Consider the following 24,898-nt stretch of genomic DNA (forward strand, 5'->3'; position numbering starts at 1 on the left):
AGCTGTTTGTTATCCTGAGGTTCTGGACAGCATAGAGAGAAATTTGTCCTGTTAACAGAGTTGATAACCAGAGAATACAGATTTACATTGATTGGCAAAGAACTCAATGCAACATGAGGAAAACCTTATATGAGGAAGGATGATGGTGGCTGGTTCAAGTGTGGCCTTCAGAAAGGAATTAGATTTTTTTAAAAAGAGGGGAAAGTTGAATGGTTACAGGGAGATGTGAAAATGAAATGAATTAAATGAAAAATGAAATGAAAATCGATTTTCAAATGAAGTTAAAGGCCCTAGTCGCCACATTCCGGCGCCTGTTCGGGAAGGCTGGTACGGGAATTGAACCGTGCTGCTGGCCTGTCTTGGTCTGCTTTAAAAGCCAGCTCTTTAGCCTGTGCTAAACCAGCCCAGATGTGTGAGGAGACCAACAATTTTGTAACATAGCATACGTACAATGCTGTATTCTTCTTGGGCAGTCCCTCAGCATCGTGGATGACTTGCTTCCACTCCAGGAGATGGGTTCTGCGGTGGCTGAATAGTTCGATCCTGAATCCGCAGACACTGCCACATGTTTGGCAGGTGGTGCTTGATGAGGTGGGTGGTGGGCGACATTCCTTCCACCGTTTACACTTGGCCTCCACGTGCTCCACGCTCGTGGTGAATGGTGCTTTCTTGGATGCTTTTTCTCCAGCTTGTGCATTCTAAGGCAAATGAGTCCCATTTATTTAGAGAGACTTTCAGAGTGTCCTTGTAGTGTTTCCTCTGCCCTCATAGTGCTCGCTTGCTATTGCGTAATTCGGAGTAGAGCACTTGTTTTGGGAGTTTTGTGTCACACATGCAGGCAATGTAACCTGCCCATCGCCGCTGGTCTAGCATGACCAGTGCCTTGATATTGGGGATTACATAGAATTTACAGTGCAGAAGGAGGCCATTCGGCCCATCGAGTCTGCACCGGTTCTTGGAAAGAGCACCCTACCCCCTATCCAAGGTCAACACCGCCACCCTATCCCCATTACCCAGTAACCCCACCCAACACTAAGGGCAATATTGGACACTAAGGGCAATTTATCATGGCCAATCCACCTAACCCGCATGTCTTTGGACTGTGGGAGGAAACCGGAGCACCCGGAGGAAACCCACGCACACACGGGGAGGATGTGCAGACTCCGCACAGACAGTGACCCAAGCCGGAATCGAACCTGGGACCCTGGAGCTGTGAAGCGATTGTGCTATCCACAAGGCTACCGTGCTGCCCTGGGATATTGGCCTGGGAGAGGACACTCGTGTTGATATGCCTATCGTGCCAGTGAATTTACAGGATTTTGCAGAGGCAGCATTGGTGATACAGCTCCAAGTATTTGAGGTGTCTGCTGTATATTGTCCATATTTCTGATGCATGCAGGAAGGTTGGGACCACAGCTGCTTTGTAGACCATGAGCTTGGTGCTGGGTTTGTCTTCAAATATTGTGCTCCTCAGGTATCTGATGGCTGCACTGGTGCATTGGAGTCTGTGTTCGATGTCATCGTCAATGTCTGCTCGCACCGAGAGGAGGCTCCCAAAATGATCCACGTTGTCCAAAAGCTCACCATGGATCTTGATGGTTGGGGGACAGCTTTGTGTGGTGGGAGCGAGCTAGTAGAGAATCTTTGTTTTCCTGATGCTTAGTCTGAGGCTCATTCTTTCCTATGTCTTGGTGGATATATCAATGATGCTTTGTAGCTCGGACTCTTAATGTGCACGCGCACAGGTGTTGTCTGTGTGCTGCAGTTCAATGACAGAGATTGGCTTAGATTACGTTTCACAATTCCAGCCTTGAAAGGTTTTGCAGTACCCATTTCTACTCTATTTTTTTTTTTAAATTTAGAGTACCCAATTCATTTTTTCCAATTAAGGGGCAATTTAGCGTCGCCAATCTACCTACCCTGCACATTTTTTGGGTTGTGGGGGCGAAACCCACGCAGACACGGGGAGAATGTGCAAACTCCACACAGACAGTGACCCAGAGCCGGGATCGAACCTGGGACCTCAGCGTCGTGAGGCTGCAGGGCTAACCCACTGCGCCACCGTGCTGCCCGACCCATTTCTACTCTATTGACAGCATTTGGAGTTTGAAGGCCAATATTCCTAAATAGCACACTTGTCCATTTGAACCTGGTCCAACCCTTGTCCTAAATTAAATTAAAATGTTTTTTTTCCCCCTCAATTCTAAATACGTAGGAAGTTCAAAGTGGACCTGAGCAAGTTTTTGGAAAAAATTTAGAGTACCCAATTAAGGGGCAATTTAGCGTGGCCAATCCACCTACCCTGAACATCTTTTGGGTTGTGGGGACGAAACCCACGCAAACACGAGGAGACTGCAAACTCCACACGGACAGTAACCCAGAACCGGGATCGAACCTGGGACCTCGGCGACATGAGGCAGCAGTGCTAACCACTGCACCACTGTGCTGCCCTTGACCTCAGCAAGTTTTGAAACTGGAGAAAGGAGCCACTCAGCAAATAAGTTATAGAAGATGAAGAAAGAATGAAGGAGGTACACTTGGGTATTGAATAGTGTACGTGGACCATGTGGCGAAAGGAAGTTACAGAAATAGGATGGGTTCAACCATGGAAGGATTTGTAAATGGAGAGCTAATGAGGACAGGCATAATTGGTGAGCAGGAGGGACCAGTGAAGCCAGAGTGAAGCTTGGATATAAAAATGGTATGGGAAAGGTTTTTATTTACATTGAACTTTGTTTTACATTGTACTGTCGCTGTGTTATAAATCCATTTGGGCCTCTGCTGGTGTTTACGCTCCAGATGAACCTCTTCTCACCTTGCTTCATCTCACCCTATCTGCATACCCCACTATGTCTTTCTTCCTCATGTATTATCCAGCTTCTCCTTAAAGCATCTATGCTCCATGTGGTAGCAGATCCCAAATGTTTCTTCTGCCTTGGTTTCTTAATACAAGAACTTTTATCAATGTCATGCTATAGCCAGCTGCTAGTGCAGTGAAATTCAAGATTTATAACCCTTCCTGTCAGGATATGTTCAGCCTCCATCTTGCAGCACCTTACAATAGGACAATTGAGACTATGGACTTATCATAACTGAGTGGATTGGTTGAAGGTGGGGTGGGGATGATGAGCAGGGAGAGAAAGTGTGTCCGGAAACCAATGTCAACCAAACAGCTGCTGGGCTTTACGTTGGCAAAACCAGAGGTGGACAACCAACATGTTCCCAGAAGGCAGGTTGATATTTTAAATATGCTGATGAGGTTTGGAAGCCTTGGGACACTTGGAAATTGCAATGAGGCGAAGGCATCCTTTTGGTGCATTTACAGCTCTTGCTTGTCGTTTTCATATTGACAGTGGAATGATACAAGATCAGAGATGGACAATATGGTAGAGGCTATAGCAAGAAAATTTTGCTTTTGAAAAAGAAGGGAAATGAGACCCAGGCTGTAATTTGTTGGTTTCAGCCTGCACAAAAGTCTGGCAAGGAAGAGATAACAAGATAATGATGAAGCAATTCAACTAGCCGTAATTCATCCCTTGGAAATTTACTGTTTCAATTTGAATCCCAAGTCCCTTTGTGATATAAAGTTTGATTCCAGATGCCTCTTCAATTCCATTACCTATCATATGCCTTTGTAGCTTGCACACAGTGATCAACCGCAGAGCTTTTCTTGTTTCTCTATTCAGTGCTATTGTGGGCCAGGGTTTAGAGAACACCAAAGTATGTCATGGAGTTCACTTGACCCACCACTTTTAATAGATTTTGGTTGCGTGGAGCACAGGGTCCCACTTTACAGGTGTGATGCAACAGAGATCTAAAGAATTTTTAAACATAAAGAATGTTTATTCTATGAATCCAGTTAACATTTTATAAACACACAGTAAACATCTGATCAACTATCAACACAAATACTCTTCCCACCCCCCCCCCCCAAAGATACGGTACTCTATAGGTAACACTTAGTAACTTTCCTAACAACATCCAGAAGTCAAAAAACCCTTTTTAACAAAGACAGTATGTTTGCATTACTTACAGAAACAGGTATTATTTTGAAATCATCAAGTGATCTGGAGACATTCTTTAGAGAGAGAGAAAGATATATACACCTTCTTGTTTGAATGCAGCTCTCCAACTGAAAGCGAAACTAAAACACAGAGCCAAAAAGAGTTTCCAACTTGAAGTGAAAATAAAAAGCATAGCAGAGTTCCACCCACACAGTGACATCACTGCAGCCACTTGAGAAGACAAACATTTCTTAAAGTGACATTCCACTGACAGTGGTTGAATGCTCCTTGTGCCTCAGTGACCATTATTAACCAGTACCTGGTGAGGTCTGATCAGAACATTCTGAATTTTGATCCTGATTTCTTCTGACTTGTGTTCTATTATTCTGATCATGTTATACAGCATTCTGTTGGCTTCGTCTGTTGAGTCTGTGAAGACTCTTGAGTCTTTTTGAACTTCATCCTTGGATTAGGAAAATGCAGGTTATTTTTCTTATGGAGTTTATATTTCACTTATCTCTCTCTTCTTTCCCCCTCCCCCCCCCCTTCCATTTCACCTTTCATTGTTCTACCCACATACATTTTTGGCCTAAGTCATTCAATGTTTTGCAACCCCCCACTCTCTGACATAACCTCTTACCTCTAAGTTCCTGTTTTATGCCCTTAAGCCAATTTGTTTCTCGTTGTTATGACCGAGCTGGGGGGAATGTGCAGTTTACCTAGCCTCAAAAATCCACAGGCTGCGCCATTAGCTTAAAAGCTTAATTCAATCACCAAAATGGCCAATTACTTGTCTTCACCCAGAATAAAATAGACTTTAACCAGCCTTTCAACAAACTCAGGTTGATTTATTACAAAGCAATACTTTTTTGAAACTGGTTGCAAGGACTGGAAGTATAACTATTTATCCCTTTTTTGAAATACCTTTGTGCAAATGTGCGCACACAGACGTGCACATGAACACATGCATATGATAAACAGATTGGCGTCACTGCAAAGATGAGCCAAGGAGGGTAGGCTTTATAGAATGAAGATAATGTTTGTAGGGTTTTGGTGCTATCGATTCGGAGCTGTCTCATGTGAGGTCCCAGTATATGTTTGAAGGTTCCCACCAACGGAGCTTCAGCATGAAAGAGACCATGAGAGCTGAATTAAATCATCTTGCCTTAGCTTTGCCGGTTTCCAAGTGCAGACAAATTATACTCCAATGGTGATTCTCTGGCTGCAGTTAATAACCACACAGAATTCCAGTTAAGGCAGAGAGAGAGGGAGTTGGAGCAGCCTTCCTTTTTGACTTATTCCCCAAAATTGAGTTTTAAAAACAACAGATTCAAAACTTAAAGCTCTTCCTGTCAGGTGAGTTCCAGTAATTGTAATTGCACCGGCTAGACCTCAGTCTGGCATGATTAGTACAGGTGTCCAACTCCATACAGTCAACCAAGGTTGGAACTGAATTGGGTCCCTGGCGCTGTGAGCAGCAGTGTCACCATGCCTTTGTCTTGTTTTTTTTTAATTTAGATTACTCAATTATTTTTTCCAATTAAGGGTCAATTTAGTGTGGCCAATCCACCTACTCTGCACATTTTTGGGTTGTGGGGGCGAACCCCACGCAGACGCGGGGAGAATGTGCAAACCCCACACGGACAGTGACCCAGAGCCGGGATCGAACCTGTGACCACAGTGCCGTGAGGCAGCTGTGCTAACCACTAGGCCTCCGTGCTGCCTCCATGCCTTTGTCTTAACGATTAACTCAAAATCTCCCATTTTCTGCCTGCAGTGTTGATGAGCATCTGTTATGTGGAGCATATACTTTCCAACAAATACTTTGAGGCAGCCAAATAGTTCAGCACGGTAGCACAAGTGGATAGCACTGTGGCTTCACAACGCCAGGGTCCCAGGTTCAATTCCCCGCTGAGTCACTGTCTGTACGGAGTCTGCACGTTCTCCCCGTGTCTGCGTGGGTTTCCTCCGGGTGCTCCGGTTTCCTCCCACAGTCCAAAGATGTGCAGGTTAGGTGGATTGGCCATGCTAAATTGCCCTTGATGTCCAAAAAAGTTAGGAGGGGTTATTGGGTTACAGCGATAGGGTGGAAGTGTGGGCTTAGGTGGGTCAGTGCAGACTCGTTGGGCCGAATGGCCTCCTTCAGTTTTTAGCCCCACCATTGCCTTATTGATGAACAGCACCTCAGGAGTGAATTTGCATGAATCTCTCCAAATCAAGCTGTTGGAATGTATGTTTTGCATCCTTTGGACCATTCCCATCTCAAGGTTTGAACAAAATTTGGGCAAGTTTTCTCACACCTTTACAGGCTCCTGTCATGGTGTATTGTCTTGATTGTTGTCCTGGATAAGTTGGGTGAGGCAGCATAATGCTTACCTTAATGCCTCAAGGTGATTTTTGAGGTAATTTGGCAAAATTTGTTTCTTCAGTCACCTTTCTTCATTGGAAGATCTCAACACTTTTTTCTTAAACTACTTAGTCCTTCCTGAAATACTGGAACTGAATTTTGTGTGAAATTGTCTGTGACTCCAAGACACTTAAATTTAATTTCTAGGTATTCTTACTCAGTGAATTGAGCAGTGTCAAAAATTTTTGCAATAGTCTGATTACATTCTCTGCATTTCTGCTGTGTGAGAATGTTTTTGCATCATTGGCTTGAGCCTTGAACTAACAAGTAATTTCAAAATCAATTCTTGCATGAATTAGCTTAACTAAGAAGAGAGTGTGTTTGTGTGACCTCAGCTGCTGCAACTTTTGTTCTGCACTTTTAGATTTCAATTTTGGTGTTAGTTTGTTTATTTTGTGAGCTGTAACTGTACTGATCTATCATTATGTTGAAATCATTGCAGTAGATATTTTGTCTGTGGAATTCTAGCAAAAGAAGTATTCATTCTATTATGCCAAATACTGCAGTAAAGAAAAAGTAAGTGGTAATCAGTTTAGAAATGAGACTGTGATATATGTAAGGTGTACGTAAAGTTCCTACAATAGTTATTGAGCCTCTGACCATACTATAATGAAATTCCATTAAAGGAATGGATGCTTAATTTGTAAGTGCCTGTATATGTGTGCGATGTATTTAATAAGGGTTGTACTGTCCCAGCTTGGGTCACTGTCTGTGCAGAGTTTGCACGTTCTTCCTGTGTCTGTGTGGGTTTCCTCTGGGTGCTCCGGTTTCCTTCCACAAGTCCCAAAAGACGTGCTGTTAGGAGAATTGGACATTCTGAATTCTCCCTCTGTGTACCCGAACAGGCACCGGAATGTGGCGAATAGGGGATTTTCACAGTAACTTCATTGCAGTGTTAATGTAAGCCTACTTGTGACAATAAAGATGATTGTTATTATGATCCAAGCTATCAGCAGAAACTGTTCTTTGTACCTCAGGTATTTGAGAGCTGTCAAGCAAGAGGCAAGGCCGGGGGAGGGGGATTTAAAGGTGTCAATGAACTTGCATGGTATTCTTATGGTGCTCAGAGTGGAATTTATGCAGCTCTGACCATTTGTCTAACTTCTGTCAGTTAACGGTTGTAGTGTGAAAGAGATAGAGAACCAAAGCAGTAATATGAAATCGAACAGAAGTATTGAAAAAGACACCGTAAAGCAAGTGATAGACAGAGCTAAGCATTCCCATAACCAACGATTAGATCCAAGATCTACAATCCTGCCACATCCAGACATGAATGATGGTGCACAATTAAACAACTCACTGTGAGAGGAGGCTCCATAAACGTCCCCAACCTCAAGAGTCCAGCGCATTAGTACAAAGGAGAAGGCTTTGCTATAATCGTCAGCCAGAAGTGCCGAGTGGATAATCCACCTCGACCTCTTCTGGAGGTCCTCAGCATCACAGATGCCAGTGTTCAGCCAATTCAATTCACTCCATATGATATAAAGAAACTGCTGAAGGCAGTAAACTGTAAAGGCTATGGGCCCTGATAATATTCCAGCAGCAGTATTGAAGACTTGTGCTCCAGAAGTAGCTGCGTCACTAGCCAACGTTGTTTCAGTACAGCCACGGCACTGGTACCCACCTGACAATGTGGAAAATTGCCCAGGTATATGTATATGTTCCTGTTTGTGAAAATGAGGACAAATCCAAACCTGGCCAATTACTGCCTGATCAGTCTATTTACTCATCAGTAAAGTGATGGAAGGGTTCATTAACAGTACAATCAAGTGACACTTGCTTCACAATAGCCTGTTCACAGACACTCAGTTTGGGTACTGCCATGACCTAATTTCAGCCTTAGTTCAGATGTGGACAATCTGAACTCGAGGGGAGGTGAAAATGACTGGCCTTGACAATAGTGTAGGTCAGATAGGCTTCAGATGGTTTCACAGGTCGGCGCAACATCGAGGGCCGAAGGGCCCGTACTGCGCTGTAGTGTTCTATAGACTCGCCAACTTTAAGGGCATTTAAGTGGTCACTGGATAGACATATGGATGAAAATGGAACAAGGCAGCATTTAACTGAGTCAGGCATTAAAAAGAGTTCGAACAGAACTGGAGTCAGTGGGAATCAGGGGAGGTAGGGGGCAGGAAACACTCTGCTGGTTAATCATACCTGGCACAAAGGAAGATTGTTGCAGTTGTTAAGAGGTCAGTCATCTCAGCTGCAAGACATCACTGCAGGAGTGCCTCAGGGTAGCCTCCTTAGCCCAACCAATCTCAGCTGTGCCATCAGTGACCTTCTGTCATAAGGCTAGAAGTAGGGATGTGCACACAATGCTCACCGTTCATGACTCAGATGCTGAACCAGTCCATGTCCAAATATAACAAGACCTCGGGAATATCCAGACTTGGGCTGACAAGTGGCAAGTAACATTTGTGCCACACAAGTGCCAGGCAGTGACAATCTTCAAGAAGGGAAATTTTAACCATTGCCCCATGACATTCAATGGCATCACCATCATTGAGTCCCCCACTATCAACATTTTTGGGGTTACCATTGACCAGAAACACAACTGGACTAACCGTAAAAATACTGTGGCTACCAGAGCAGGTCAAAGGCTAGGAATCCAGCAGCAAGTAACTCTCCACCTGATCCACAAAGCCTGTCCACAATCTGCAAGGCACAAGTCAGAAGTGTGATGGGATACTCTCCACTTGCCTGGATGAGTGCAGCTCCAACAACACTCAAGAAACTCAACACCATCCAAGACAAAATCAGCATCCCATCCACGACATTCACTAATCTGCCAAACAAGCATCAGGAGCATCTACAAGATGCACTGCACGAATTCATCAAGGTTTCTTAGACAGTTCCTTCCAAACTCACGACTGCTACCATCGAGGAGGACAAGGGCAGCAGATACATGGAAATACCATCACATGGAAGTGCCCCTCCAAGCCACTCACCAGCCTGATTTATAAATATATTGCTGTTCCTTCACTGTCGCTGCGTCGGAATCCTGGAACTCCTTCTCTAACAGCACTGTGGGTGTACTCACACCCATGGACTGCAGCTCACCACCACCTTCTCATGGGCAATTCGGGAAGGGCAATATATGTGGCCTAGCCAGCGAGGCCCACATCCCTGAGTCCTTCAATGTTTTATTAATCCTTATTACAGTGTGGGGGGCTGTGGACTTCATTTTTATTCTGAAGTCTTGAATTATTCAAATCTTAACGATATAAAATGGCCTAACTAGGAGTACTCTCGATAAACAAATTTAAAACTTGGTTGAGAATTAAGTAATTTTTAAAAAAATTATTGAGTGGTGAGAGAACCTTTTAGCAGTTTCAGATTTTTTAGTTTTTCACTTAAATAACTGAATAAATTGATTTCTTCTGAAACTCTTAATGTGACTGTTGCGTTGCTCCTTTCACCATTCTGGTGTGAGAGAAATAGTTTTGCATTGTGTTTTGGCCAAATAAGGCAGATAGAATGAATGATCCTGTTATCATGGAGACATGATCACAATCAGTTGATAGTCATAGTTACGCTCCAAAGCTTTCTATTAAATATCAAAAGGTATATTTACCTAGTGTAATTAAGCAGTTTATCATTTAACTAATCTTGTAAATATGTTGGTAAATTACTTTTAAAATTGCTGTATAGTTTCCTTTGGTAATGTTTTGCGTAGGTCATCACTTTTGCCATTGATGTAGTGTTTAATGAATTTAAAAATCAACTTATTAAAAGAACAGCTACAGAGAATTTTTGCTTTAATGTGCAAATCACCTTCTGTACTGATTAAATTTGTTGTGAGAGATATTTCCATTGCTTGGGGGGACAGAGTCATGTTGGAACCAATGCTAAATATATGTAAATATGCTTATTTTTAGCCCAACTTATTTTCTCTTATTGAGATATTTCTGTTGTGAAAATGTTGTTGAGAGGATAAGTGACATTGTCACACTAACTCAATGTTTAAGAGCGGCACATAACAACTTGCAAACAAATGTATTTTTCCATATTTCGCAGTTGTGCCTGGTCCCCGCTCAGAGGGTGAAATTTAATGTCCTCCTTTGCAGTGAGTTTGAGGCGGGGTTAATGTAATTGGGCGGGAAGGTGCACAGTGGTATCCCCATTGCCTTCCTGTTTCTGTCTGAATATATCCAGGGTAGGCAGGCACATGGGTGGCTTTCCCGTGTGGATGATAATTGAAGTCCTTAAGTGGGCAATTAATGTCTTTTTAAACTCACGGTGTGAACGTGCAGACTCCGAACAGACAGTGACCCAAGTCGGGACTCGAACTCGGGTCCCTGGTGCAGTGAAGCAGCGGTGCTAACCACTTCCTAATTCCACTTTGCTGCTTTCTACTCACATTGCTTTGTCTCTTTCTCTGATTCAAATATCTTTATAAAGGAAGCAGTGATTTCTGCCTTGATCTTGTGGCAAAAAGTATGGTGTTCCAACAACAACAAAAAATTTTTCTGAATATCTGCCTTAAACTGTTGATTCCTATTACTCACTACCCAGAGCGACAAGAGGAAGTGGTTTTGAACTCCACTTAATGTTTAAACCTCTGTTTTTCTACTCTACTTCATTATATAGAGTCACAATAACTTAAGTCTCTTTCCGTAAGTTTTCCGTCCCTGGTATCATGCTCGCATATCTACTGTGTTTTTTGCTCCTTTCATATGTTGTATAATATGGTGCCAAAAATGCCACACTATTCTGTAGCTTAACCAACGTCTGTATAAATTAACAATTGTCGTTTAATTCTTGCACTCGATACCTGTTTGTAAAACATAGTTTTATTAAAAATTCAAGGCATCAGCCTTGGCCCAATGATGGCACTCTTGTTACAGAGGCTGTTACAGAGGCTGAAGATTCTGAGTTCAGCCACCCCCCTGCAGAGACTTGAGCACACAACCTAAAGCAAATGACATGACCATCTATTCCCTTGTTACTTGTGGGAGTTTGCTGTGCACAGATTGGTTGCGGCATCTCTTACAATACAGCAATGTAAGTAATTTATTGGCTCCAACACAATTGAAGAGTGGCCTGAAGTTATGAAAGCTGCTGGCCAAAATCAAGTTGCTTTTTTTTGGGTGGGGTGCTTTATCTACAGTTGCTCACTTTTTCATGGAATTATTTATTTGAATTCCGACTTCCCTACATTCGTTCATGCTCCTTAGTACATTTCAATTGAGCGTATCCTTTTTAATTTCCTTTCATTTAAAAAAAAATTATTTTATTGGAGTTTTGAAAAACTTTTCATAATAAACAATAGTAATAATACTAACACAACAAAATTGAGTGAACATTAACATAGTGCAGAAAGAGAATATACGATAGCAACTAACTAGACGTTACCCTACGCGCCTCAACCATCCCAACGGAACCCCCCCCCCCCCCCCCCAGGATTGCTACTGCTGCTGACATTTTAATTTTCCCCGAGAAAGTTGACGAATGGTATTATGCACCCGGTCTGCAGCAGCAACTCTGTACACTTGGCAAAATTATTTACACACATAAGTAGGCATCCGTTTGTGGTGGTGTCCCTTGCTTCTCCCGGATGGATTTCGCTGCCATTGTCATCTCGTGCTCGCTTCCACTTCAGCGGCCCTCCTGTTTTCTCTGTTCTTAATTTCCTTTCATAATGGTAGCATAGTTGCTTCACAGCGCTAGGATCCCAGGTTCAATTCCCGCTTGGGTCACCGTCTGTGCGGAGTCTGCATGTTCTCCCCATGTCTGCGTGGGTTTTCTCCGGGTGCTCTGGATTCCCTCCACAAGTCCCGAAAGATGTGCTATTAAGTGAATTGGACATTCTGAATTCTCCCTCTGTGTACCCGAACAGGCACCTGAGTGTGGCGACTAGAGCATTTTCACAGTAACGTCATTGCAGTGTTAATGTAAGCCTACTTGTGACAATAATGAAGATTATTGTTATTAATGCATTTATTGCTTCACACTTAGCAACATTAAATTGCATGCGTCACCTGCCACACATTCTGCTAATGTATTTGCCTTCCTGGAATCTTTGATATTCCTCACTTTATCAAATCTCTTGTTTTCGATCCCAAATGTTATGACTGTTTCACTATATCCTCGTCTAAACCATACTGAAAATGTGTTTAGCAATGATCCCTGGGATACACCACCTTCAACCCTTTTCTCGTCAGAGTACGTCTATTTAGCATGGATTTTCAGTCAAGGCTGCTGAGCTTCCTGTTGCACCATGTGACTGCATTCCTCTAACCTCTTCTGAAGCACCTTACGCTCTTTCTGAAAATCCATGTAAGCTGACATCTATTGCGTTCCCTCTATCTGTCCAATATGTCTTTCTTCAATAAATTTATCAAACACGATATGTCTAATGAACCTGCGTGGGATGGATTTGGCCAACACAAGATTAGCATACACATTGCAATTTGATTTATAGATACCTAATTTATCTTCCTCCTTCCTTTTGAACTGTGGTATGCCTAGGGTAAAGGTCTGCTGACATGTCCACTTTGAGTTCTGTAAAATCTTTTGAAAGCTATTTTCTTTTCTACGATAAGCTATATCAATAGTAGCATTGGGGAAGTCTGGAATAATTCCACTCCTAAATCATGTATTTTTCACATATTTGATATGAATTTTAAAAATGTTGCAATTGAAATGCAGTGATAATTACTGAAATCGTGCAGAAATGATGGTGTTCTGATTTTTTTCACATCTTGAATCAATCAATATAGCAGATTCAAAATGCTTATAAGCTAGGTCATTGCCAAGATCAGATGAAATATTGAAGAGAACCTGTTAGTTGCACTCAAACATCCTTACATTTGAGAAAAATGCTCACTCAAGGTCAGCCTGTGCACTGAAAAGCCCAAAATAAGCGTAACTCTGAAAGCCTGCAATTATTTAGAAAACGATAATTCAGGAATTGAGTTAAATTTGCTCAGCTGTTGCATAGCAACATTTTCTAGCACATAATAACTTTTGCACTACGAAATTTTTTATTGATAACTGTGCTAAGGAAGAAAATAACGAACCATCGTAAATTGACTTTTTTTGTTCCTGTGCATGATGTTTTGTAATATATATATTCATATTTTATAGATATTTTATATATATTTATATGTTTTTATATATTAATATTATTTATATAGTTATATTTTATATATATATATATATTTTATATTTATATTTTTTATATCCACATAACCTCCAGTTTGTTGAGGTACATTTGGTTTAAGTTTCTGGCTTTGTATAAACCTGTAGCCCTTTGCTATCCATGCTATTAATAGAAGAGGAATGCAGAATAGGAAGGTAACTTTTTTTTTCCCTCGAGAGTACTGAGTTGTAGGTGGGTGACTGGGGTTGCCACCTTGATGTTATTCTTTACCGGAACAGTGCTTTTTAAAATAATGCCAATTGCTTAATGAAAATTTTACTACAGGGTATGAGGTTTTTATATTAGAAAAATTTAAATGCTATGTTTAACTTTTGTAGAAAAGAAATACTTTTTCATCTTTATTTGCTGTCATTGTAAATGACATGTATAGCATACATAAGCAGTACAAGACACCAGAGAACAGCAACGCGACAGGACACATGCAATTGCATCTGTTATATTTTCCCTCCTGTACAGTATGTGTTCTATTGGGTCAGTCCATGAGGCAATCATTGAGAATTTATTAATGATTGCTGTTGTGACATTGTGTAAATGTAAGGCTGAGAGTTATGAACAGTTAGCAATGTATTTTCCTCTTTAGCTACGTAGATAAAAAAGGAAGTATTGCCCTGGTCTAAAAGGAGGGAGAAGACATAGAATCTTTCACTCATCAAATCTAATCACGTGAAGATTATTTTTCACATTGTAGAACGTGACATTTGTGACTGACTAGCAATAACCATGGATCTCGACAGATAAGAGCATGGATGTTGGAAGTAGATCCTCTCATTTGATTAATTTTTGGAAAAGGAACATTTATACTTTTCAAATGCAAGAGTTAGTCAGACATGATGTATGTGTTTCACACACTGGCTAGCGTAGATTGTGTATAGTGAATATCAAATGCTATTCTTATAATACATTATTACAAAGTTAAGTTTTAATTTGTTTACAAGAAAGCCAGACTTGCATTTGTATGTGCTTTTCATGACCACAATTGCCTCACTGTTTTGCAGCCAATGTAATACGTTTGATGTTCAGTCACTATTGTAATCTAGGAAATTTGGCAGCCAATTTGCATACAGCAAAATGATAATGAACTATTTGTTTGATGTAAATTGCAGGATAAATATTGACCGTGACACAAGGGATATTTTGTCTTCAAAATAGTACATTGAGTCCTTTAGCACTGATCTTTGAGTGCAGGCATGGTCTCTGTTTATTGTCTCATCCAAAGGACAGCATTTCTGATAGCAAAGCAGTATGTTTTTCTGCCTGCCCAAGAATGATGTTCAGTGACGTCGAGTCTTGAACAGTAACTTCATTGTGGAAATAACTATTTACAGATTATACAAGATAGAAGGCGTCTTCAGTACATGATATTAGCATTCATAACTCTCCCTGATTTTGTTCTTTTGAAACTTGGAGGATTGGAAGTCTCAACTTGGATCTCTTTATTCTTACTTGGCTGTTCTTCAGTAGAAACTGTAGTATTTGGTGTTTTGTTTGTTTGAGGTTCAACACTTGATCCTTTTCTTTCTCTCTTTGCTGTTGTATTTTTCACTTTTCTCTATCCATAATTTCCCTTTTGCGATGAGATGCAATGGGTTTATCCCTTTTTTACATTGACCATGTTCCCAATCATTGTGCAATGAATTGACGCTGGTTCTTTTAATCAATTTTGCCCACCATGTTTTGCTTTTGGAGCAATGAATGCGTACAGCCCCAAGTTACTGAGGTTGTGGGGAATCCTGGATTGTGGTCTCCTGAGGTGAGGAAGGCTTTTGGTTAATGTGTTGCTGTCTCTTCAATTACAGTAACCTCTAATCTGGTAGGAAAGTGAGTATTCTCTAGAGTAGAAGAGGTTGACCTAATCTGAGTCAGTTTTGTTGCTAGTTCTGAAATCATCTGATCATTGGCACCCTGGGCCAACAGTTCTGGTGGATGCATCGGTATGGATGTACTTAAGGGGTCAAAAATGGCAATGTGAGATAGTACCACTATACTCAGTATTCCATTGGAATGTCAGACTTGATTTTTGTGCTCAAGTCCTGGTGTGAGACCTGAACCATGGAATGTTGTGACTCAGAGCTGCAATTACTCCCAACTGAGCCACAGCTGACATGACTTTGTACTACAATGTACAAAGAACTTTAGCTGACAGTTGGTGTGTGAAAAATCTATTTTGAGACCACTGAAAAACAGTTAGGCTTAGCATTTCATTTGCTATGCCTTCCATTTTTCTCAACCAAAGATTTCTCTCCACCAGGCTTCCAACGGTGTCCATCCATTTCCTGCATTCCTGCTCACCCCTTCCTTTCTCTCCCAGAATCGTGATAGATTTTTCTGCCTCAATTTTCAGCACATCATCCTCCATGTTCATTAGATTATGCTTTTCCATTTCTGCCACCTCCAGCATGGAGCACAGGGCTAAATCGCTGCCTTTGAAAGCAGACCAAGGCAGGCCAGCAGCACGGTTCAATTCCCATACCAGCCTCCCCGAACAGGCGCTGGAATGTAGCAATTAGGGGCTTTTCACAGTAATTTCATTTGAAGCCTACTTGTGACAATAAGCGATTTTCATTTCATTTCATGTCATCATCAAACACATTTTCCTTTCCGCTCCCCTTTTTACCATTCTGAGGGGAATGTTCCCTTCACAGTGCACTGATCAACTGCTTAGTAACACCTGCCCTTTTACCTTCTCCCTCCCCACTGTCCGGGACCCTAAATGCTGCGCACAACCATCATTTAATTGTACTACTTGCAATTTTGTATTCACAGTTTATAATGCGGCCTCCTCTATGTTGGGTTTAGCCCAGCAAGTATGACCCTGAATTTCTTGTGGTCTGTCATAATCCTCTGCTGCATGCCCCCTTTGTTTGGTGTGTCCTTGGCCTCCTTTCGTGACAATGAAATTTGATGTGGACATGAGGCTCAGCACTTCAAAATTCAATGAAGGACTTGCAGCTTTTCAGACTCAAGATTGAGTTCAGATCATTTTAGATCCTAACCATTGTCCGAGATTTTCAGATAACAGCTGTTGAGCCTGCTATTATCATGAACGCTTACTGTAGGCCTATTGTTTCTTTGCATGTCCCATTGCTATCTTCTTTGGCCTCCTATCATTATCCATTTTGTCTTTGGGTGTCTCATGCAGCCTGACTTTCATATTGGTCATTTACCCAATACTTTCACAGCTACTGTACTTGCTTAAAACCTCTTAAAATCTCTAAACCTTTTCCAATACTGACCAAGAATCATTGGTTTGAAACATTAACTTTTTTTTCCCCTCCAGATGTTGCTTGACCTGTTGAATATTTCTGACATTTTATGTTCCTATCTATGAATTTAAATGGAATTTTCTTTTGTTATCAACAATGAATATGTATATAGTGCTTTTAGCATGGAAGAATCTTGCAGAGGCATCAATTGTAAAAATGAACTCTGAAACAAAGAGTAAAATATTTTGCAGGAAGAATAGTTGGGGGAAAAATGAGAAGGAAGTGAAGAGGTTAGTAGTTAACACAGGGAATTTCTATACGCGGAATTAAGACAGTTGCCAATATGAGGCAAAGGGCAATCGAGGTACATATTTGGGAAGATGGGAAAGATGCAGGGCTGAAGGATGTTACAGAGATGGGAAGGATGATGTAATGGAGAAAAAGATTTTTAAAAATGTTTTTTATTCTCCATTTTCACATTTTCCTCCAAAATTCCCACCCCACCCCCAAACAGTAAATGGTAACAAATACAAAGCCATGATGTGGAGATGCCGGCGTTGGACTGGGGTGAGCACAGTAAGAAGTCTTACAACACCAGGTTAAAGTCCAACAAGTTTGTTTCAAACACGAGCTTTCGGAGCACGGCTCCTTCTTCAGGTGAATCATTCACCTGAAGAAGGAGCCGTGCTCCGAAAGCTCGTGTTTGAAACAAACCTGTTGGACTTTAACCTGGTGTTGTAAGACTTCTTACTGAACAAATACAAAGTCACTCCCCGTAACAATAACAACGATCCCATCCTCCCACATCACAAACACCGGCCCACCTGTCAATATATGCATCCAATAAAACAAACCCTCCCACAGTGGAAACAAAAAAAAACAAAGGAGAAAAAAGAAAGGAGTTTGGGACCGCCCTAGGGTCCACTCCCCCCACCACCCTCCCCTGGTCACCCTAGAATCCCCCCCCCCCACACTCAACGCGTCCAACCTCCGAAAGAGTACCGTATGTGATACCCAAGAGTTATAAACCCCCACCCCCTCCCCTCCAACTCCTCCCGCCCACTGCCTCTTGTAAAACTCCTTCCCCCAACCTCGGTTCCCCCCCCCCCCCAACTTTCCACCCCGGCTAGACCACTCCGACCCTGTTCTGCCAGGCTCCGATGGCCGCAGCCCCTCCCCCCCATCTCACTCCGTTCACTGGCTGGTTTAAACCGGCCAGCGCGGAGGCCCCCGCCCGGGTCCCTTTCCCTCTTGCCCGGCCCAAGGAAATCCCAGAAATCCCCTTCTAGCACGCACACCCTGCATATCCATCTACACCCCAAAGAGCCCTCGCTTCGAGTGCAAATCCCATCACTTCTCTTGTCCAAATATATACACCATTGCTCATTTAGCCCATACCCCCGGACGCAGTGAAGCAACAAAAAAGAAGAGACAAAAAGACAAAAAAGAAGATACAGTCCTGAGGTTACATCGGCACATGGCCATTTCTCAATTTCTCAGTTCTGCCACAGTCCTATTGCCTTCGCAAACTCCTCTGCTGCTTCCGCCGTTCCAAAATAAAAGTCCTTGAGCTTATACGTCACCCTCCGCTTCGCTGGATATACAATGCCGCACTGCACCTTGCTAATGTACAGTGCCCTCTTCACCCGGTTGAAAGCACCCCGCCTCCTCGCCAGCTCCACGGTAAAGTCCTGGTATACACGTATACTAGCTCCAGCCCACTGCACCACCCGCTTCTGCTTGGCCCAGCACAGGACCTTCTCTTTCTCACAGTACCTACGGAAGCACAAAGTCACTACTCTTGGTGGCTCACCCGCCTTTGGTACAGGCCTCCCCGACCGATGCGCCCGATCCAGTTCATATCGGGAGGGATCCTTCCCCCTGCCCCAATAGATTTGCCAGCATAGCGGCAAAATACTCCGTCGGCCTCGGCCCTTCAACTCCTTTGGGCAGCCCCACAATCCTCAAATTCTGTCGCCTGGACCTGTTTTCCAGATCTTCCAATTTTCCTCGCAGATCCTTGTTCACCTCCATCACCGTCCGCATCTCCTTCCCCATCGAGGTAAGTTGATCACTGTGCCTCGCCACCGTCTCCTCCACTACCTTCAGCGCCTCTCCTTGCACCCGCACTTCCGCCATTGCACTCGCCACCACCGTCGTCACCGAGGAAATCGCCTCCTCCACCAGCACACTCAAAACCTCCCTCATCTCCTTCCTCATCGCCTCCAGGTGTTTTGTAAACTGCCTTTCAAATTCTGCAGCCATTACCTTGGTTATTTTTTCAGCCTTCAGCAATGCGGCCTCCCCTGGTGCTTCAGCCTCCTTTTTCCCTGGTGAAGGAGAAATCTTAACATGGGAACTATGGCTTTGTTCTTCAAAATAGTACTGGATATTATCGCCCATTCAACAGAGTTGGACAAGCAATGGCGATGGATGGATTACAAGCTGACACTTGGTTGGTAAATAATGAACCAACAATATTTGCCACTGACCTTGAAGAAAACTACCCACAAAGATATAGTGATTTATGTGGTGCAGACTTGCCTTTTCCTGAAATCAGTTTGAAGTCAAATGAATCTCAAGGCGTCTAGCAACAATGAAGATATCAAGCAGGATAAATAAACTTTGAAGTATTCTCACAGGTGGCAACCTAAGAAGTGGGGATATTTGACATTCAACAAATGGCAATTTTCTCTTACAGGACCAGTGAGGTTGGTTAACGCTGATTATGAACTTAGCACATGGTTGAAAGCCGAGTTAAATCTCAAATCATTACCAAGATGCAAGTTTTTTGTATGGTTTTCATGGTGAGACTAACGGTGTAAAAGGAAGTTCTCATCAGTTCAATTATTTCATTTTGGGGTTGGGGGTACCCTCAACAGATCACCTTCAGGACAATCACTGACGGTAACTTTTGGATTCCCATGTTTAGCTGTCTATCTGCGGTGTTCAGACATGCTGTCAGTTTCAGGAGCATTGACATACACTCACAATTTTGCTGTCAGTACTACGACAGAATCCAAGTTTGTTTCTTCAAACAATTACCAAGTAGCAGCACATAGATGAGGTAGAGAAGAAGATCAAAAAGATAAATCTTCAGATGAATCCTCTTTATTATGCATGCTTATGAGCTCAGTGGTGAGAATTCTATCCCTAATAAATATTGCAAATTTGATTGTGAAGTAAATAAAGTAACTTGAAGAGGAAATTGTGCCAGGATCAATTAATCTAATCCAATTTCTAATTATAGTACAAAAGGAAAATGCTGCATGTGTTGGAAATCTGATGTAAAAACAGAAAAGGGAGGGTCATCGACCTGAAACATTAACTCTCTTTCTCTTCACAGATGACAGATGTTGCCTGACCTGTTAAGTGTTTCTATCATTTTCTGTTTGTATTTCTAATTATGATATGTTGCCATGCCACTAAGCTACAGCATTTATGCACTAATATTTTTACTGAGAAAAATATTGTGGAAATCAGGAGTCAATTGAGTCATACAAGAACAATATCACAGCGTGTACAAATGATCAGTGTCAACTTATTCTACTGTTATTTGAAGTGGTAATGAGTGCAGTTAATTTTGATATGAGAGCTTTAAACAGTAGTCTGCAGTGAATAATGATGATTAATATCTTGATTTTAAATGCATTTTATTCCGACATAGCCAAGAGAATATTAACAAAATAAAATCTGCCTCCTGCAACAGGATATTCATATTTGACTGGATTATTCATGGTTTTAAGATGCAGACATTACAAATGCTAACATTGAAAGACATTGACATTAATTTAATCTATTACCTAATGCAAACTTGCTGCGCATGTTGTTAAAATTATAGTGAGGTCATATAGCAATCCTGAAATGGTCCAGCACTACTCCCATTTTAACCAGGCCAAATTCAGGTGAGAAACAGGATTCCACTACCCTGTCCCAAAGTTGCATTCATATACGATGACATTGATTCCTATTTCATCCCACTTTGTCCAGAAAAGGATTCAGCATGATTTCAATAAGGCTAGGAAGGATGGAATCATCCCCACTCTATTGCTCTCTCGTGATTCTTATCCAGAAGCACTTGTTTGATTAATGCAAGCCTCGTATCGGCTGTTTCCACCAAAACAATTGCTTTGTTGCAAATACTGATAAATGACTGGTCCTGATGGGAGTTTTACTTTCGAGTACTGGCAGCTGCCTTCTAGAGTGCTTGAGTGTGAGAATACTAATCCAGGGTGGATTTGGTGAATTAAATACTAAGAACAAATGGAAGATTGAATTAATTTTAAAAGCAGCTTCCATTCCTCAGGCATTCTTGAAAATTTCAAAGTATAATCGCTCGAAGTTTGCAGGAGCAGGGCAGAGCAAAGCAGGTAGTGTCCACACTGAGGATCATAAAATCCCTGCAGTTTGGAAGGACTCCATTCAGCCCATTGAGTCTGCTCCGACATTTCAAATGAGCAGTCTGCCCATTTTATTTTATCCTGTAATCACATAACCTAATCTGCACATCCCTAGACCCTAAGGGGCAATTTTTAGCATGGCCAATCCACCTAATCCACGCAGCTTTGGACTGTAACCCAAACACCACCACCACAGCAGTATCGCAGGCACTCTTCCACCTTACAGGCAGGTCCCTCCCCTTCATTGGTGAATCCCTTCCCTCCAAAAGCATCACCCTCCCCTCCAAAATGGGACCCCCAGAGAACTTGCCCGTGGCACAGGTTGGCAGTGCCAATCTGTGCTAGAGGGCATGCCCCTTTCCCCAGAAGCTACACTTTGCTTGGCTGCCTGGCAGGATCCCCTTGACTGAATCCCAGCCATCTGAAGCTGTTGTAAACCTCACTGATGGGATCATGTGACAGACAGGCCTATTAATAATATTAAAATATATTTAAATGAAGGGTGGAAACCTTGTTGCGTCACCGGCGAGTGGTGGTGAAAATGGGGAAACACGATCTCACTGAGAATCTGATTTCCCGATTCTGACGGGGTTTTGCACCCGCATCACCATTTATACTCGTGGTGAACCTGGGCGCAAACGTGCGGGCACAAAGCATCTCCTTGTGAGATGAAACAATACCAGCATAAGAACTGGGTGCGGCATTGGCTTGGAATTTGCACAAACGTTTACCAGGGGTGCAAAATGCCACGAGAGGCCAAAGGAGAGATTCTCGTAGCGAGACCTCGTGGTCTGATCGTCTCTTTCCTTCCCCCTATAATGGACAATATGGCACTCGCCAGCGAGCTGCACTCCGCTTTCTTTCCTCACCCAACACTTGGGAAAAATCATTGCCAGGCTCCAAGTGAATAATGACTCTTGCCAGCTCAAATGTCCAAATGATCCAACTTTATGCGCATTTTGTTAATTTAAGTGATATGATAGTTAACAACCACCACACTCACTGATTTCAACACTGAAGCTGTTGAAAACGTCTCCTTCATTTCTGCATCTCCTTCCAAATAACACGATTAGGATCAAAGTAGAAATGCTGCAAACTCTGGATTCTCAGGATGCCACTTTAAAGTCTGTGTTAACTTTGTGCTGATAGATTTGTAAACTGCCACAATCAACAATGGGAAGTGATTGATTACAACAATAAGATGCAAGTCCCAGATGTATGTGTATCCATATCGGATCATAGTAGCATCAAACCCATGAAAAGGATGCAAATTGTGTACAAACTTAACCCCCAAATCAATTTCCATTGAGTTTACTAAATCCATGTTATTGTTTCCAAAATAATATCAAACAATCCCATTAAGCTTCAAATAAATGTTCTGCATGGAAATTATTGTTCGGTGAGTTGAAAACTGAATTAATGTAATAATATAAGGCACAGCAAAATACATAGATGCTTGTGAAGTTAACTTCTCTGCATTTCAAAAGGAGACAAACCTAGACATCATCCATCAATGTCAGCTGTGTCAGTTTCTCTTGCAGTCTCAAAGTAAACTTAAAATTGAAACACTCTGTGAAACAATTTGTCTTGCAATCCAACTATAAGATGTCAACAGATTGTTATTATAACAGCAAAAATCATCTTTCTTCTTTTCTCTGGTGTCGTATTCTAGGATCATCAAGAAAATTCAAAAATCCCGATTACTTATGTGGCCCTCTCCAGATGTACAGATTGTCTCATAATTTATTCTAACCAAAATTTCATTGTGGCCCCATCAAAAGACCATAAGACATCGATTCTGCTCCGTCATTCAATCATGGCTGATACTTTTCTCATCCCCATTCTCCTGCCTTTTCCCCATAACCCTGATCCCCTTATTAATCAAGAATCTAACTATCTCTGTCTTAAAGACACAGTGATTTGGCCTCCACAGCCTTCTGCAGCAAAGAATTCCATAGATTCACCACCCTCTGGCTGAAGGAATTCTTCTTCATCTTTGTTTTAAAGGATCGTCTCTTTAGTCTGAGATTATGCCCTCTGGTTCTAGTTTTTCCTACTAGTGGAAACATCCTCTCCACGTCCACTCTATCCAGGGGTCGCCTGAATGCTGTAACTCCAAGACCTCTTAGAAAATTTATTTTCTTCCCACCACGTTCTCTAACTTATATCAGGAAATCCCCAAACCATTGGAGGGTGTGTTACCTTCATGACCTCTATAGGCAGTGGAAGATTCACAGTTAAGTTCTTGCCTTATCCACCCCAGCCTGCTTTATCCACTCCCCATGTAATAACAAGTATCTGAGGAACCATCTAACTGCTCCTCCTCCATACATGTTGCCAATTAAACCATGCCGGTTTGGGGCTCCAAAATCCAAGAAGACAAAGCAAGTGCAGAAGGGAATTATTAAATTATTTTAAAGGTGCATAGAACCTTTCAAGCTATGAAACTCTTACATGGAATGAAATATTCAATTTTTGTATGTGCAGGCTTTAATTTTGTTTAAATTTCACTTTGTTTTGCCTTGAGGAACCGATTCCTTTTTATGACACGATCGTTAATGGTTAAATTGTTGAAGGAGTATGTTCATCTGTTAGAAATTGCAAATTTTTGCAGAATATTAATTTCAACTTTACTGACCAACATATCTAATTATAGTCTCATTCTTTTACCTTATACAGACACTGGGAACTATTACTGCAGTGCCCATTAAGGTCCCGCAGGTCAGCTCATTGCAGAGGTTGGCAGGCCAAGGACCAGCAGTGCTACCTCAGGTAAAGATAATGTTAAAGGCAGAATGATTCCATTGTGCTGAAACTTCAGATATCAGATGTTTTGCCTAAATTGATACTGCATTGTTCGATCCATTTGTTGCTATAATCAGTCATTAATGTTTTGAAATTCCAGTAGTTGATGATATTGAGTAGGGATACCAAAGTGGAGTTTGTACTTAAGAGTTCTTTTTATTTTGCTTTAATTTCTAAATTAATAGATAATAATGCATTAGAATTGTGACGTTAGTACCAGGTATTAGTTATCAAATTATGGAATAGTGAATGAAGAGAAGATATGGGCTGTTTGTTCACCAAGTTTAATATGAACTGAGAATTGTTAGCTACAATTCTATAATCTTTACCAATCTTGGTAACTGAGTATTACTGAAACTGATCCAAACCCAATATCATTGTTATAATATCCCAACAAAAACACTAAAATGACAGACTTGTGTGTAAAGGAATTGTCATTATTTTGTTTCAATTCACTTATGGGATGTTCACATGGGTCCAATATCCCCTGTGGAGGGCACCTTGCTGTTGCAAGATTTTATAACTGTAAATTAACACAAAAAAATCTCACCCAAGTGTCTGGGCACCTGTAAGCATAATGAACAATAAGTGCTATTACTTAGCACTGATCTCAAAATGGAGGCCTGTCTGTTTCGTCGTTTACTGATTTTGTTTAATTTTGACTTGTGGCAAAATCTGCAGTATATCCATATTTTTGTGGTTGATCATGGTCCAGCAACAGATCCCCCATGCTTTTTGATTAATAACAGAAGCATGTAAACATCAGGGCAAAGATCTGTACCAGAGCGGAACCCCAGAAGATGTGGTGGGGACCCCTTCGAAATCCCCATCCACTGACTACACTGGAATTGGCTAGGAAGTTTCAACTTCTGTTGGACAATTACCCTGCATTTGGAATCCTCTGAAACTTC

The 24,898-nt window shown here is 41.8% G+C and overlaps 1 protein-coding gene across 1 annotated transcript in view; it reads left to right on the forward strand.

The window, feature by feature from the left end:
- Positions 1–24,898, forward strand: part of phf21b (PHD finger protein 21B) — a 222,109-nt gene that overhangs the window by 92,167 nt on the left and 105,044 nt on the right. Inside the window, exon 5 of the mRNA XM_038781394.1 lies at positions 23,862–23,954. Within this exon, the coding sequence (XP_038637322.1) occupies positions 23,862–23,954 (93 nt within the window). The remainder of the gene's footprint in view (positions 1–23,861; positions 23,955–24,898) is intronic.

Source organism: Scyliorhinus canicula, chromosome 20 (genome assembly GCF_902713615.1).
Source record: "Scyliorhinus canicula chromosome 20, sScyCan1.1, whole genome shotgun sequence".
Lineage (NCBI taxonomy): Eukaryota > Metazoa > Chordata > Chondrichthyes > Carcharhiniformes > Scyliorhinidae > Scyliorhinus > Scyliorhinus canicula.